Source organism: Peromyscus leucopus, chromosome X (assembly GCF_004664715.2).
Source record: "Peromyscus leucopus breed LL Stock chromosome X, UCI_PerLeu_2.1, whole genome shotgun sequence".
NCBI lineage: Eukaryota > Metazoa > Chordata > Mammalia > Rodentia > Cricetidae > Peromyscus > Peromyscus leucopus.
Genome location: NC_051083.1, coordinates 21,820,646 through 21,836,055, shown reverse-complemented (window position 1 = coordinate 21,836,055; position 15,410 = coordinate 21,820,646). Strand labels below are relative to the sequence as shown.

The following is a 15,410-nucleotide window of genomic DNA, read 5'->3' as shown; positions in this document are numbered from 1 at the left end:
GGATATTACTGTAGAAACAGTAGCGCTAAGGGCTGAAGCCCAGGGCCTCATACATACTAAAGGCAAGTAACACTTTCAGCACTTTCTTTTTTCCTGTATTCAGAGGCAGGGTCTTGTTAAATTCAAGGCTGGCCTTGAACTTGGAATCCTGAGTACAGGATTACAGGCATATGCCACTAGATGAACTCTTGACTGAGACCCAGGGTCCAGGGTGTGACCTCCTTCAATGGTGATTATGCCATGTTCATCTGCCTCACCTCCATCTCCCTTACCTCCTCCAATATCTAGCACAAGAAAACCTAGTACAAAGTAGATATTCAAAAAGACTTTTAAAGTGAGACATTAATGGCACATGCCTATGACCCCAGCATTGGGGAGGTTGAGGCAGCATTATTGCTAAGTTCTAAGCCAGCCTGGGTTGCATAGTAAGTACCAGATCAACCAGGGTTTCAAGCAAGACTATCTGAAAAAAGCAAAACCAAACAAGATTTACTGAATGAATGAATAAGTGCACATATGCCACGAATGAACTAAAGTGAGGCGGCCTGTGCTGCAAGGGGAGACTGCATCTTAAAAATCAAAGTTAGAAAGAGTATAATATACTAGACAATAAAATGAGGGCGAGGCTCATTTCTTTTCTGGTTATTCCTCCAGCCTAGAACCTCTTCTTTTCATTCCTAACCTCCAACACACAAGGGTAATGGTAAAACATTAAAAATGGTAATGTTTATTGTTCTTTGTAGGTGCTACTTATTATGCTGCATAATTCACAACGATTATTTCATCTAATCCTCCCCACAATGCCCCAAGATAGGCACTATTGTCTCATTTTATAAAACTATTGTTCAAGGTAATGATTTTAATACAGGTACAGCAGATTTAAAGGTGGCACTTTTACCCCTCCAATAAGTTTGTCTGGTTCTAAAGAACTGGTCGCTGCCCGAGGACACACGCGACTCAAGGCTGCAGACATGCATCCCAATACCTTATAATACTACTTTCACTTACCGCTTCTTGGCAATCTCATTCTGCCGCTTCACCTTTTCTTCCTCAAATTCTCGGATGTTGCGCACACCAATCTCCCGACAAAACTCTTCAAACACCTCATCTTCTACCTGAGGGAAAAGGCAGGGAGGGCAGAGGCATTATTGCTTAAAGTCCTACTTCCAAACCTAGTCTTGTTCTGATAAACATGCCCACCCTCTACCAACCTGGTTCATCTTCTCCTTCAAGTCTTTCATTTCCCTTTCTCGGCTCTGGATGATTCTCTTGATATCATTGATGCGAGGTCCAAAGTTGGCCAGCTCACTCTCCAGCTTAGACTTTTCCTACAGACAAGAGGTTGAAAGACAAGAGACTAGAATCTGTGGAGGAAAAGAACTTCCTTGCCAGTACCAGCCCCATGGTCAACAACCACTGAGAAAGCTTGACTTAGCACCAATATCCCAGTCAAATTATAAAACCTTTAATCCATAAAGCTAGGCACACAGTAAACATCATTAGTTGTAGGTTCACAATCCCTTATTGATAGCCCCTGGGCCAAATATATTTTAGAAGTTGGACTGTTTTTCAGAAGAAGGTGAATCTAGGTATTATGTAACACCTCTAGTTTGAGTAAACTGGGAAAATGTAGAATTACAAAAGAACACATTAATATACCCAATCCACAGACACTGAAATTCTTATCACTCACTGTTTTTGTTTATCTGTCTGTTTTTTTCCTTTGAGATATGATCCCACCATATAGCTCAGAGTGGCCTTGAATTTTCTAATCTTCCACATCAGCCTCCAATGTACTGGGACCGTAGGCATATGCCACTAGACTGGCCCTGTTGCTCACTCTCAACTGACTTTTAGAAATCCCAATAGTCAGGCGGCGGTGGTGCACACCTTTAATCCCAGCACTCAGGAGGCAGAGGCAGGCTTATCTCTGTGAGTTCGAGGCCAGCCTGGTCTACAGAGCCAGATCCAGGACAGGCACCAAAACTACACAGAGAAACCCTGTCTAGAAAAACAAAACAAAACAAAAAAAGAAGAAATTCTAATATTTATTGAATGAACTGCATTAATAACAGTATCTAACATTTACTGAGTGCCCACTGTTCTAAGAACTACATAGATATTCATTCACACGTTCCATCTTTGTAATAATCATACAAAATAGACAATAACTTCCATTTGGTAGATGAAGGAAGATGAGAAACCTGATGAAGAGAAGGTAAGTAAGTTGCTTAACGGGATCAATACAGCTGACAGAAGATCTGGACCCGCACCTCCCACCCCATCCCAGTGTCTGACTCAGCTATGCTATCCTCAACAGAAAGGAAGCAAAGTGGTCATTGCAACCCTCAGTGCAACCTGGGAAGGCCTTGGAGAACACCAGGGCTGAGGGCCAGGCCCTACCTGGAGATTCAGGGCAAGATGCCTTGTCTTAGTCTGCTCTAGGTCACTCTGGGAGTACTTCAGCCTCATTTGTAGCCCATGGGCCTGGGACTGCACCTGCCGCAGTTCCGCCTCTTTCCGTTTGGCCTTCATCTGCTCCTAAGGGACAAGAAAAAAGGGCCATGTGGTGAGTGGCCAACCGGAGCTCAGGAACCCTACTCCGAAGTACCAGTTGCTTGTCGCTTACTTTCAGCTCCTCTGTCAAGCGCTCTTTTTTTTCTTTCAGCTTGTCTACTGCTTTCTCATCCCAGCGTCGTGCCTTTGCCTTGAGATCACTGGCTCCACCAGAGATAACTCCTGACTTCTGGAACAGGGTTCCATCCAGTGCCACTGTCTACAACAGCGAGAAGAGGTGGAAGAGATGGTGAAAACAGGACTCTCCAGTACTGCGCCTGTGCAGCTCCAACCTGGGAAAAGGGGGCCATACCTTGTGGCGTTGGTGACCTCCAAAAGCAATGCGTCGGGCATCCTCCACATTGTCACAAACAAGGGCATTGCCACAAGCATACTGCAGAGCTTTTTTGATGTGAGGTGGTTCATAGCGAATCACATCAATCACTAGCTTGGCCCCCTTCAGCTCCCGGAGTTTCTCATCTGTAGGTTTGACCTGTGTAAAGAATCTTATGAAGCAACAGAATACATAAAGCCAAGGTGAGGGGCCCCTCAACACTGCCTTGCCTGCCGCTGCCACTCCCACCTCCCCTGCCCCCCACCGAGAGAGAGAGAGAGAGAGAGAGAGAGAGAGAGAGAGAGAGAGAGACAGAGAGAGAGAGAGAGAGACAGACAGACAGACAGACAGACACACACACACACACACAGACACACAGACACACACACACACACACACTCTTACCTTCAGGTAGTCAAGAGGCAAGAAGCCTTACCTCCAGGTAGTCAAGAGGCAAGAAGGTCTCAGGCTCTCCACGTTGCTCCTTGATATACTGAATACAATCCCGACCTGTCTTCTCTGAGTCCACAATAATAGCATCCATGTTCTTTCCTAAAACCTTGGTCACAGCAATCTGATACTTCTTTTGTGTAGGCTGGCAGAGGTCAATGAGGCGGCCATACTGAGTAAAAGAAGAAGGGAAAACTGAAGCATAAGGCTTAGGAATCCCAATTACTAGTTCACAAAGAAGGGCAAGATAAAACTCCGTATATGGAACAATGAATGCAATTATGCTGCTTATTTGTGAAGTCGGTCCTCAATTTTTGCACCTGTATAATACCACTAAAATGGGAATGGACTGAGGGGAGGCACTTGTTAGACTTGCATGGCTACAAGCAATTTAGACCAGTACAGTGGTCAATTCTAATGTTCCTTCCAAAGACAGAAGTTTAGGAGGATTAAGGACTGAATAAACATGTTACATGATGGAAGACCCAATTAACACCTCAGAAGCAACTCCAAGAAAGACATCACATTGTCTCTAGGATCAATTATATTGGAGGCTTAAAGGGTAAAGCCACAGGTTTCCTAAGACTGTTTTTGGAATCAGACAAGACTGACTGAAAGGCCACAAGCCTTAACAGCCTCACCCTAGAAGACAATTTTGAGTATGATACACTAGTTAATTTTTCTGCTTTTGAAACATAGTCTCATTATTTAGCTGGGACTATTCTGGATCTCCTTATGTAGCCCAGGTTGGCTTCAAACTCATGATCCTCCTATCTCTGCCTCTCCATTGCTAATATTAAAAATAGGCACCATGGCACCCAGCTTTACACTGGTTACTTATTAACTGATAACTGAATGGAATTATAGTAATATGCCAGTGTATCTTTTTAAAATTTTTTTAATGATTCCTTTTTTATTTTATATGAACATTGGTGTTTTGCCTACATGTATGTCTGTATGAGGGTGTTGGATCCCCTAGACAGTTGTGAGCTGCCATGTGGGTGCTGGGAATTGAACCAGGGTCCTCTGGAAAAACAGCCAGTGCTCTTAATCTCTGAGTCATCTTTCTAGCTCCACCAGTTTTATCTTTTGACTTATGGTTGTTTTGATGTAAAAGATTTGTGTTCAAAGATCAAGGGAGGACTATGATATTATGAACTACATTTAGCCATAGATTGAGGTTCCTGACACAGTTCCAAAAACTAAAGTCATAATGAGTTGACTGATCACTGACTACTCCTAGGTAACTTTCCTGTGAGAGCTAGTCATTACAGAGACCAAGGCAGGATTAGAAGATCAGGCCTTCTTGTCCCCTGTCCCACACCCAAGAGGAAAAGATGACTAAAAGTTGAGTTAATCATCAGTAGCCAATGATTAATTTGTTGTGCCTATGAAACCCCCCCACACACACACATAAAAACTCAAAAGTTCAGGACTGGAGAAATGAATCAGCTTGCTGCACTTGCAGAGAACCTGAGCTCAGTTCTGAGTATTCACGTCAGATGGCGCACAACCACCTGTAACTCCAGCTCCAAAGGATCTGATAGCCTCTTTTAGCCTCCTCGGGTACCCTCACTCACAAGTATAAACCCACAAATGGAAACACAGATACACACACCCCACCCCCACAATTAAAATTAAAATAAACTTTAAAAGACAACAAAAACCTTGAAAGTTCTATGTTCATGCTGGGTGCTGTAGCAGAATATTATTTTAAGGTGTGATACTTTTGTTTATGTTGCATTTATTTAACTCTGTGAAGCTGTGTTACTGTGCCTGTCTAAAACATCTGATAGTCTAATAAAGAACTGGCCAATAACAAGGCAGGAGAAAGGATATGCCAGGCTAGCAGGCAGAGAGAATATATAGGGGGAAATATCTGGGAGGAAAAAGAGCTAGCAGCCAGAGGAGGAGGACTCCAGGGGCCAGCCACCCAGCTACACAGCAAGCCACAGAGTAAGAATTTACAAAAATAAGAGAATGGGAAAAGCCCAGAGGCAAAAGATAGACAGGTTAAGAAAAGCTGGCTAGAAACTAAGCTAAGTAAGAGTGTTTGGGAGCTGGGTGGCGGGCCCCCCAAAAAGTGCCAAACAACAACCTACAACAGGGTGTGGTTATTCATGCCATTCACTAGTCCCAGGACTCAGGAAGCAAAGGCAAGCAGATCTTTTTGAGTTCAAGGACAGCTTGGTCTACATAATAAGTTCTAGGCCAGCTAGTAGCATATATAGTGAGACCTTGCCTCAAAATTAATTAACTAATTGGTTGATTCAGGGAGCTTCTACATAACTCAAGAAAAGGCTCGGTATGTAAGGGCACTTGCCAAGAAGACTGATGACATACATGAGTTCAACTCCTGGAACACACACTGTGGAAGGAGAGAACTGACGTCTGCAAATTGTCCTCTGACTTCACACATGTGCTGTCAGACAGACTGAAAGACAGACAGACACACATACACAGAGTAAATGTGTTTCCCTGAAAACCACAAGAAACTCTAGCAAATTAACCAATGGAGTAGGTCATGGAAACATAATTTTCAATCAGATGGTCAGAACCACAGGTCAGTCTAGGCTTACAATTGCAATCTGAAGTGAAAGGCCATCTTATGGGACTGAGTCCTTAACCTATGGTATCTATCTGATGCTATCTCCAGATAGTGCCAGAAAGGATTATAGGACACCCAGATCGAGTCTATTGGAATGCGGGAACTCCTGAACACACACATCTGGGATCAGAATCGAAGTGCTTTATTTATTGGCTGTGTGAGAGTAGGAAGAACACTTTGGTTTTATCCTATCTCACAGAGCAGACCCCATACTATATAGGAAAAGCCTACTCTGGCTCCAAAGTCACTGTGACAGCTTCAGGCAGTCACATCTGAATGTATACTCATTTTTCAAAGACTTTTATCATTTCATAGGCCATTACCTAACAAACACTGATAGATATCTTATATACATTATCTCAAATTCTTACAAGCACCCAATAAAGTAAATAACTTTTACTAGATCCCTTCCTGCACCCCTAAAATCAAGCATGGTTCCTTAAGAACCATGAGATTAAAAAGAGTAAGTACTTCCCTAGCAGTCCCTATAGGAATGATCAGTGTGTATTTATAGAACCAAACTAAGTTGCACCCAAGGACAGGATAATACAGAAGAAGAACAATTCAGGGCACCTAGGAACTCAGAATTAGGCCAAGAGGTCAAAGATTTGATAAAGCCGGGGAGTTCCCTAACAGCCAATGGCCCAGTTAGCACACGCCAATGGAACCCCTATAGAAAATTACACAAAGGTACTTCTTTGAAGGACAATTCCTAGCCCATGTCTGCCCACCTCCAAAACCTTCGTTGTCCCTCCCACTCCCCAAAGAGGAATGGATGTAGCAAGACAAAGCCATCAGGAAGATGCAATTGTAATGAAAAGAGCCCAGGACTGAGCGAGGGAGATGGCTCAGTGGGTAAGGCACTCGCCATGTGGAGTTAGGACCTAAGTGTGAACCCCAGAACCCACATAAAACAGGACATGGTAGCACACAGTGTCCATAATCCTAATGGTTGCTATGAGGATATGGGAAATAGAAGCAGGAGAACCCCAGGAAGCTTGTTTGTGGGCTAGCTATCCTGGCATACACAGCAGAAAAACAACCATGATGGTTCAGAGACACCTCAGTGGTTAAGAGCACCACCCATGTAGTGGCTCACAACCATCTGTAACTCTAGTTCCAGTGGACTGATGACTACTGAACATTGCAAGCACCAGACATGCATGTGGGGTACATACATACATGAAGGCAAAACAATCATATACATAAATCTTAAAAAAAAAAAAAAAAGGCAAAAGTCAACACGAGACCCTGTCTCAAAAAAGCTGGATCCATTCTTGTGGCACATATACTCACAAATACACACACACATTAACTTTTTTATTTTTATTATTTGTAATTATGTTATGTGTTTGCATGTACATGCCCAAGCCCTCAAAAGCCAGAGGCATGGGACCCTCTAGAGCTGCAGTTATACACAGCTGCGAGCCACCTGTTATGTTAGGTCCTCTGAAAGGGCAGGAACTGCTCTTAATCACTGAGCCACCTCCCCAGCTCCCAGTAAATAATATTTTTAATTTGGAAAAAAAAAGGATAAATTGAGCATGAACAGCAGTTCTCTCACAAGCTTTGCTTCTTTTCTTTTTTCAATTTATTTTTTATTTTATATGTATGTGCTTTGTCTACATGTATCTGTGTCTGTGTATGTGTAACTAGTATCCACGTAGGCCAGAAGAGGGTGTCGGATTCCGTGGGTGCTGGGAACTGAATTCAGGTCCTATGGAAAAGTAGACATGGTCTTCACTCTGAACCACCTCTCCAGTCCAAGCTGGGTAGGACATTTTAGCTGAGTTTTCATTTTCCCGGATAAAAGTAAGACTAGCTATTCTGTCTTCATAGTGCTCTCCAGCAGTCTCCTTTCCACTGGCACTCCACTCCCTCCAGGGAGGAGGAGCCTCAGGAGCCTCGGCAGGTAGACACTTCAGTTTCAGATCTAGGCAAGTGGAAACTTCTAAGTTTCTAGAAGACCTTTCTCAGCTTTATACAAGTAAACACCTGCTGGAGGAGAAATCTCTGACAGATGCAGAAATAAGAGATTCTTAACTGCTGAGCTGTCTGAAAGCTGTGCCAAGAGCTCCAGGGTTGTTACTTTTGTGAGGTGTCACCCACCACTGGGGTATGCTTTTGGTGATACGTTCTGTCGTGGGTTCCCTTTCTGAGGTGAGTAGATCTATGGATCATGTCTCCCCATAGAAAGTCTATCACATAACACAGGTGACTGACAAGGTTGACAGTGAGTCTCAATACATGCTTAGAAAGAGTCCCTTCCAGTCTTACCACAGAACCAGGGTAGAGACGCTTGATGCTCTCCATTATCTCTGCTTTTCGCTGCTGGCGACTGCTCTCCTGGCGGTCAATGCGCGCATCCCCCAATTGCTCCATCACCTGGTTCAGCTCCTTATTGATCTCATCAATACGGCGCTTGGCCATCTCCACCTCCTCTGTCAACTCTCCCTCCAGCTTCTTCTGCTCCTCTAGGGACTGTCTGTCAAGTAAGACAATACAAGAGTTAGCCTGTGTACAGGTGAGAGAATCTGGGACTGAAGGACTCTGGTAGACCTGCCTGAAGAGGAACAGGATAAACATAAAAGAGATGTGGAAGGAAAAGAGAGCATTGCAGAGCCACATACTTGCTAGTGGTAATATACTCCTCTAGCTTCTCGATCCGTTTTTGATTCTCTTCAATCTCCCGAAGCTTTTGCTTGATCTTGGCCTGGGCAACAAATACATTCCATTACTAGAGGGTGAGCCCATGTGCTATATTGGCTTACACCCCTATTGACCCTACTCATCCAAAATTCCAACAGTCCAACACAATCTGTCACTAATGCAGGAGGCCTACCAAAACGCAGAGGGGTCCAGGGCATCACAAGAAAACCCACAGAATCAATTAACCTGGGCTGACAGGAGCTCACAGAGTCTGAACCAACAACCAAGGAGCCTGTATGGAACTCATCTAGGCCCTCTGCACATATGTTATGGCTGTGTAGCTTGGCATTCATGTGAGGCTCCTAATAGTGGGTGGAGGAGCTGTCTCTGACTCTTTGACTGGCTTTTGGGCCCCTATTCCTCATCCTGGACTGCCTTGCTCAGCCTTAATACATGGAGAGGTGCGTAGTCTTACTGCAACTTGGTATGTCATGTTTTATTGATATCCATGGGAGGCCTGCCCTTTTCTGAACAGAAACAGGGGAGGAGTGGATTGGGAGGGAGGGCAGAGGGGAGGTAGGGGGTGAATGGGAGGAGAGGAGGGAGGAACTGTGGTCAGGATGTAAAATATATAAATTCATAAATTAAAAACAAAAGGCAGAAACGCATGCAAAGTCCAGTCTCCTGATGGATGGGGCTTCCAAAAAAATCTCTCAAAGGTATTGCACCCAGCCCAGGTTTCCTCAGCAATCCAAGGCTCAAACTCAAGCAAAGTAAAGCTTCATAGACCTCTCTGACCTTGCTGTCTCAGCTGTAAGATGTAGGTAATTTCCACTTCATAAAACACATAGTAAGTACTTAATACAGGGCATGCATTAATGTGAATGCCTACAATGTTCTTTGAATTATTTAAACTAAGTGTTTAGCTGAATGCTTGGACCACTATAGGCTCATGTGATAACATAAGAACTTTCTATCATTACTAGTAATACTAGAGTGGCAGTAAGTGAAGTATATTTGGTAATAGTGTGAGCTTTAGAGCCAGCCTACCCAGGTTCATATCCTGAGCCTACAGCTAAGCAATTATGGGATTACTATTATTATTAAGCAGATTACTTCACCACTGTAATCTAGTTTCCTCATTTGGAAAGTGAGGATAATAGTAACTATCCCCTAAAGGCATCATAAGTATAGAACTTAAATAAGTGAATATGTGTAAAGCATACTGTTTAACACACAGTAGCTGCCTGTCAGATATAAACTTCTGTTGTTATTAAAACTATCATTATATCCTTATTTAGGGATTATCACCCCTGATCTTTTTGCTTGTTGTTGATGCTGGGAACTGAATTCAGGGTAAATATGCTAAGCACACACTGCTGCTGAGTTCCACCCCAACGCCTCATCCTTTAATTTTGCCTACCTCTGTCTCTACTTTCTTCCGCTCTTCCAGATCTAGACGGTCCTGGTCAGCTTTCTGGTCTCTATTAAACTTCTCCAGCTCCTGCGCCAAAGTGGCTGCCCTCTTGCTAGCTTCTTCTTTCAGTCGGTGGTATTTCTTGACCTGTGTTAATAACAGGAAAAGAGGACAGGTTACTAAGTCAGCATATGTTGTCACTAATCTTTTTACCAGAAACCCTTTCAAGACTTACCTGATTCTCCTCCAGGGTCAAGTCTCTGCCCTGACTCTGACTCTCTTCCTCCATCCGTTCTTCAAACTCCTGTCGGGCCTTCTCCACTGACAACATCTCCTTCTCCAGCTCATCCATGTCACCTTTACGTTTCTTGTAATGCTTCTGAGCATTCTGAAGAGACTTCTTGGCTGCTTCAAGCTTCTTGATTTTGTGGGAGGTATTCTCTTTGGCTTTGATGTACTGAGGCCGCTTCTGATTCAACTCTGAGTCCTTTTCCCTTTTGCCAGAGGGAAAAGAGACAATCAGTTAGTTAGTCCTGCAGAAGGTAAGTTCCCAGGCTTTTTATCCCAAAAGAGGGAACTATGTATTCCCAGCCAATCTCATGGAAACACCTTAAAGAACAAGAGCCTAATGCCTTGTTCTTTATCCTCAAAAACAAACAAAACAACAACAAAACAAAAATCAGGAGGGTGCAGTTTGAGTACTTCTTGGAACCTACCATCATCCTGGCATTCTAGCCACCCCAAAAGACAAAAATACCGCCTCTGCTTCAACCCTTGCAAATCTTTGGAGTTCTTCATGGCAATAGATTTCACTGTCCCATAAGGTTGAAGCCAACGCTAAGACAGGTCTCTCATTAAAACCCCCCACAAATACCGTTTACTGAATTGCCTTCATCTGATCTAATCACTTCACATCTCTGTCCTTTAAGCTTCTAGATACGGTGTTTCTCTTCTAGGATGGCCCTCTTGGTCATCTAATAGCTGTACTTCCTACTGCTTCCTCTTACCTGCTAACTCGTTAACCCAGAGCCTGGTTCTTTTATTCTTTTTTAATTATTTGTATCACACACACAAGCAAGCATGCATGCACACACATTAGTGTATATGTGGGCACATGTGTGCTACAACATGCCCACATGCAGAGATGAGAGGACAACTTGTGGGACGCAGTTCTCTCCTCCACCATATGGATCCCAGTGATTTAACTCAGGTTACTAGACTTGGCCTCAAGCACCTTTACCCAATGAGCCAGAGCAAGGCTGATCTGCCTTACTGCCCTAAGCCTGAGGTCTTAATCTTCTATTGTATTCATTGAAAGTCAAGAAATGTGCCTGGTCAAGGGGAAGAAAAACAAATTAGTACACACAGTAGACTCTGAGCTCAGAGGATCCTAAGGGAATAGCACAGCTGTTTAGTTTCCTACAAGCTACAGGCCTGGGCGTGCCTCTTACTTGATCTCCTTCTCAATCTGCTGCTGTTCCCGCATCATTTTGCCCAGCTCTTTCTTCTTCTCCTTCAGCTCATCCTCTACCTTGTCCATCCGCTTCTTGTCCTTCTCAATCTCTTTGTTCTTAGCAGCCAGTTCCTTGTTGAGCTTCTCAATCTCCACTTCATTATGGTAAAGCTTAAAGAGCTGCAACTGTACCTGTGCTCGTACCACCTCATCCTTCAGGCGCTGGTAGCGGTCCGCCTAGCAAACAGGGGTGGGGATGGGGCGTATCAGTAAGGCACTGCCTTTAGCTTGGTCCTTTAGATCTCAGAGGCAGTCAGCCACCAACCTCTTCTTTTTCTTGTTTGGCCTCCTTGCGTTCAGCTGCGATATTTTTCTTGCGGTGGTAATTAAACTGTGTGTCCTCTTCAGCCTTCACCATTTCTTTCTTTCGCTTGTCATACTCTTGTGCTAGTTCCCCAGAGCGACTAATTTCTTCAAATAGAGCTGTCCTCTCCTTGGGGTTCTTCATGGCAATAGACTCCACTGCGCCCTGATAAGGTCAAAACACTACCCCATTTAAACCTCTGCTAGCTCAGCTCACCTTGCCCACTTCAAAAGTTAATCAACCCTCCTCTCCCTAACTATTGCCACATTTCAAGGCTTTTGAGGGTGGAGGCCAAGTAAGTACTGAGCATTAAAGGTCAGTATGTACTCCACCACTGAGCTTTATCCCCTGCTCTTTGTTTACTTTTCTTACTGTAAAACAGGGTCTCACTAAGTTGTCTAGGCTGGCTTTGAACTTCCTCTGTAGCCCAGGTAAATCTTGAACTTAAAATCCTCTTGCTTTAGGTGGGAGAATGGGCCTGCACCACCAGGTCAGCCATATTGGGTTTTAATGGCACATTCTCTGCCTCTGAACACAAAGAGACAAACACAAAGGTAACATAGTGGCATTTTATGTGCAATGACTAAAGCAGCCCAGAAAACTCAAGCTTGAGAGGCAAAAAAAACTTCAGTAGGGAATTCTATTTGGGAAAGGCAGCCTTACACAGGTGACATCTATGCTGACTTTGGAATATATGGGAAAACTAACCAAGAAAAGAGGTGAGCAGGCTGGAGATAGCATGAGAGACACTGGGTTTAATCCCTAGCACCACAATCGGGGGGGGGGGGGGGCCGGGGCGGGGAGCAACACGCATACATGCACACACGCGCTAAAGAAAAAGTTATTCCACAATTCGACATACAGGAAAATGAACACACAAAGACCCGCATGCCAAAACAGAAAATGAATCTAAGAACTACAAGTGGTTTAATTAGGCTGGAGTACAAAACTGAGGAAAAGACTATTGGAAGAAAAGGCTACTAAGGTAGGAAAGAAAGAATCAAAGGATAGTGCTTTCTGAACAACAGGCTTGGAAGTTTGTTTTCTCATCCTAAGTCAACTGTTCCCAAACTAGCTAGCTTCACAATAACCTCGAGCTTGGAATAACATAGGCTGTGCCCTACCACAGAGTCTCTTTAGCTCATCTATCTGGAATGGAGCCTAAGAATGTGCATTTGTAACGTATTCCCAAGTGGTGCTGATACCACTGGTCTAGGAACTACAATTTAAAAACAACCATCCTAAGACAAGAAGGAATCACTGAACTGCTTTACAGAAAGACAGAGCAAAAAGACTTGTGTCCCTATTAGACTATCCCAGCTGAGGGAGAAACTGAAAGAGGCCAGAATGGAATTAAAAAGCCCACTAAAGAATGTGCTACATTAGCCTAGGGGAGACACAGGAACTTGGAGCAGGCCTAGTTGGAACAGGAAAGGCCAACAATAGCTGCAAATAGCCAATAATATTTAAAAATACCCAAAGGGGCTGATTAGGTGGCTCAACATTTAACAGCACTAGTGGCTCTTCCTTCTAGAGGATCCAGGTTCAGTTCCCAGCACCCACATGGCAGCTCACAACTATCTATAACTCTAGTTCTAGGGGGATCCAATATACTCTTCTGGTTTCCATGGACAGTGCACACACTGTGCACATACATACATGCAAGCAAAACACTCATACACATAAAATGAAAATATTTTTTAAATGCCCACAGTATGAGTATGGTGGCACATGCCTTTAATCTCTGGACTTAGGAGGCCAGCCAGGGCTACACAGTGAGATCCTGTCTTTAAAAAAAAAAAGAAAGAAAGAAAAGCCCACAGGAGAACCAACTACTGTCATATTATTAAAGTAACATAGTTTCCAGCTGCCTTCTAAATACTCCTCCATATGCTCACAGATAAGTGTAAGTTTTACATCTCAAAGAAGCTTCTTTTTGTTTTCCAACAGAGACAATTAGAGAGATCCACAACTGGTCAAAATGCAGAAAGTAAGTGACCACAGGGTGCCCTGGCCCAAATGTATCATCTGTAACACAGGCCCCACATCTACGGTTCAGTGAACATCTCAGAGACAGGGCAGCAAGATTATAGGAGCCTCAGGGCCAGGGTGACTGCTGCATGATAGTTTCTTCCTGACACGACAAAGATGGTGTTCCCAAGAACTCTTAACAATATGGCTGTCAGCCCAAGACCTGTGAAGACTCTATCAATGGACACAACAATATGGATGGGGGAACTTTCAAATCCGATAGTTGCTAAGAGGGTGCACCATTTACCCCATTGCCCAACCCATCCCCACAGGAGCAAGACCTCAGCCCTAAAAACATACAAATAAGGGCAAATACTAATCGGACTCAGTAGAGGTGGGTGTGTAAATAAATAAAACAAATATAGGGGCTGGAAAAATGGCTCACTGGGTAAGAATACTTCTATTCTTGCAGAGGACTCTGGTTTAGTTCCCACCACCTACATGGTGGCTTACAACCATCTGTAACTGCACTTCCAGAGGGTCTGATGCTGCCTTCTGGCCTGTGGGCACCAGACACACTACACATGTGGCACACATATACATACAAGCAAAATACCCATACATATAAAATAAAAATAAAAACAACCCTCATCTATATACATAGAAGAGGTCATAAATTACAGAGGAGGTGGTTAAATAAAAGAGTTGAAAGGGAGAAAGAGAATGTGGAAATGATGCAAATACAGCGTATAAAATCTTCAAATAAATTTTTTTAAGGATTAAAAAAAATGTAATTTACTAAGCAAGGTGGTACATGCCTTTAATCCTATTACTCAGAAAGCAAAGGCAGGCAGATCTTTTTGAGTTCAAGGCCTGCTTAGTCTATATAGTGAGTTCCAGAGAAGCCAGGATTACACAGTGAGACCCTGTCTTTAAAAAAAAAAAAAAGCCCACCTGGAAGACAAGGAAGTTCCTAGCTTTGATGAGAATGCCCAATTTCTCTAACTCTTCACTGTATTCATGTAGCTGGACAACTTTGTTGTTGATCTTGTACTCAGAAGAGCCCCCTACAAGACAATGAATGAGTTAGCAAGGGTCAGGTAGTCTTCCTATCCTAGTAACAAGTCTATCTGCTTCCCTGAACTCAGAGTCTTCGGATCAGCCTTACCCACCTACAATGACACGGGCAAAAGTGCGGTCCTCAGCCCCCTCCTCAGAGTAGACCATGCTCACAAAGGCTCGGTTAGCAGCTGGCTTGCCCACAGGAGCTCCATGGATCAGGTCCCGCAGAGTCTTTACTCTCAAGTTGCTGGTTTTCTCACCAAGCACAAAGCTGATGGCATCCATGAGATTTGACTTACCTAAGGGAGAAGGGGACAGAGCAGAAGAGGGAACATAGGGAAGATGGGACGAGGAAAAGAAATAAAGGACATTTGAGAATAACACGTGTTCTTTTCTATTTTATTTTCTAATGTCAGACTAATGAAAAACAGAAAATAAACTGTTGTCAGAAAACTGGATCAATGACTTAGGAAAAATAGTTCCTTTGCAGTTATTACTTACAGTAGCTACTATGCCCAGATGGCGAGGACCCCTCAAAGACCATGA

General features: G+C 43.6%; 1 protein-coding gene across 3 annotated transcripts in view; it reads right to left on the bottom strand.

Moving 5' to 3' along the window:
- Smc1a (structural maintenance of chromosomes 1A) overlaps positions 1-15,410 on the bottom strand; it is a 45,929-nt gene that overhangs the window by 24,441 nt on the left and 6,078 nt on the right. For all 3 annotated transcript variants that reach the window (XR_003733149.2, XM_028857680.2, XM_037199210.1), the window contains 14 exons: positions 14,975-15,163; positions 14,757-14,869; positions 11,793-11,996; positions 11,466-11,704; positions 10,250-10,508; positions 10,021-10,161; positions 8,579-8,661; positions 8,226-8,433; positions 3,327-3,512; positions 2,870-3,049; positions 2,630-2,776; positions 2,404-2,541; positions 1,212-1,328; positions 1,009-1,115 (listed from right to left, as the gene is read on the bottom strand). Coding sequence is in view for 2 of the 3 variants with exons in the window: in XM_028857680.2 (XP_028713513.1) it covers positions 1,009-1,115; positions 1,212-1,328; positions 2,404-2,541; positions 2,630-2,776; positions 2,870-3,049; positions 3,327-3,512; positions 8,226-8,433; positions 8,579-8,661; positions 10,021-10,161; positions 10,250-10,508; positions 11,466-11,704; positions 11,793-11,996; positions 14,757-14,869; positions 14,975-15,163 (2,311 nt within the window). In the remaining variant the exon portion in view is untranslated. The remainder of the gene's footprint in view (positions 1-1,008; positions 1,116-1,211; positions 1,329-2,403; positions 2,542-2,629; positions 2,777-2,869; positions 3,050-3,326; positions 3,513-8,225; positions 8,434-8,578; positions 8,662-10,020; positions 10,162-10,249; positions 10,509-11,465; positions 11,705-11,792; positions 11,997-14,756; positions 14,870-14,974; positions 15,164-15,410) is intronic.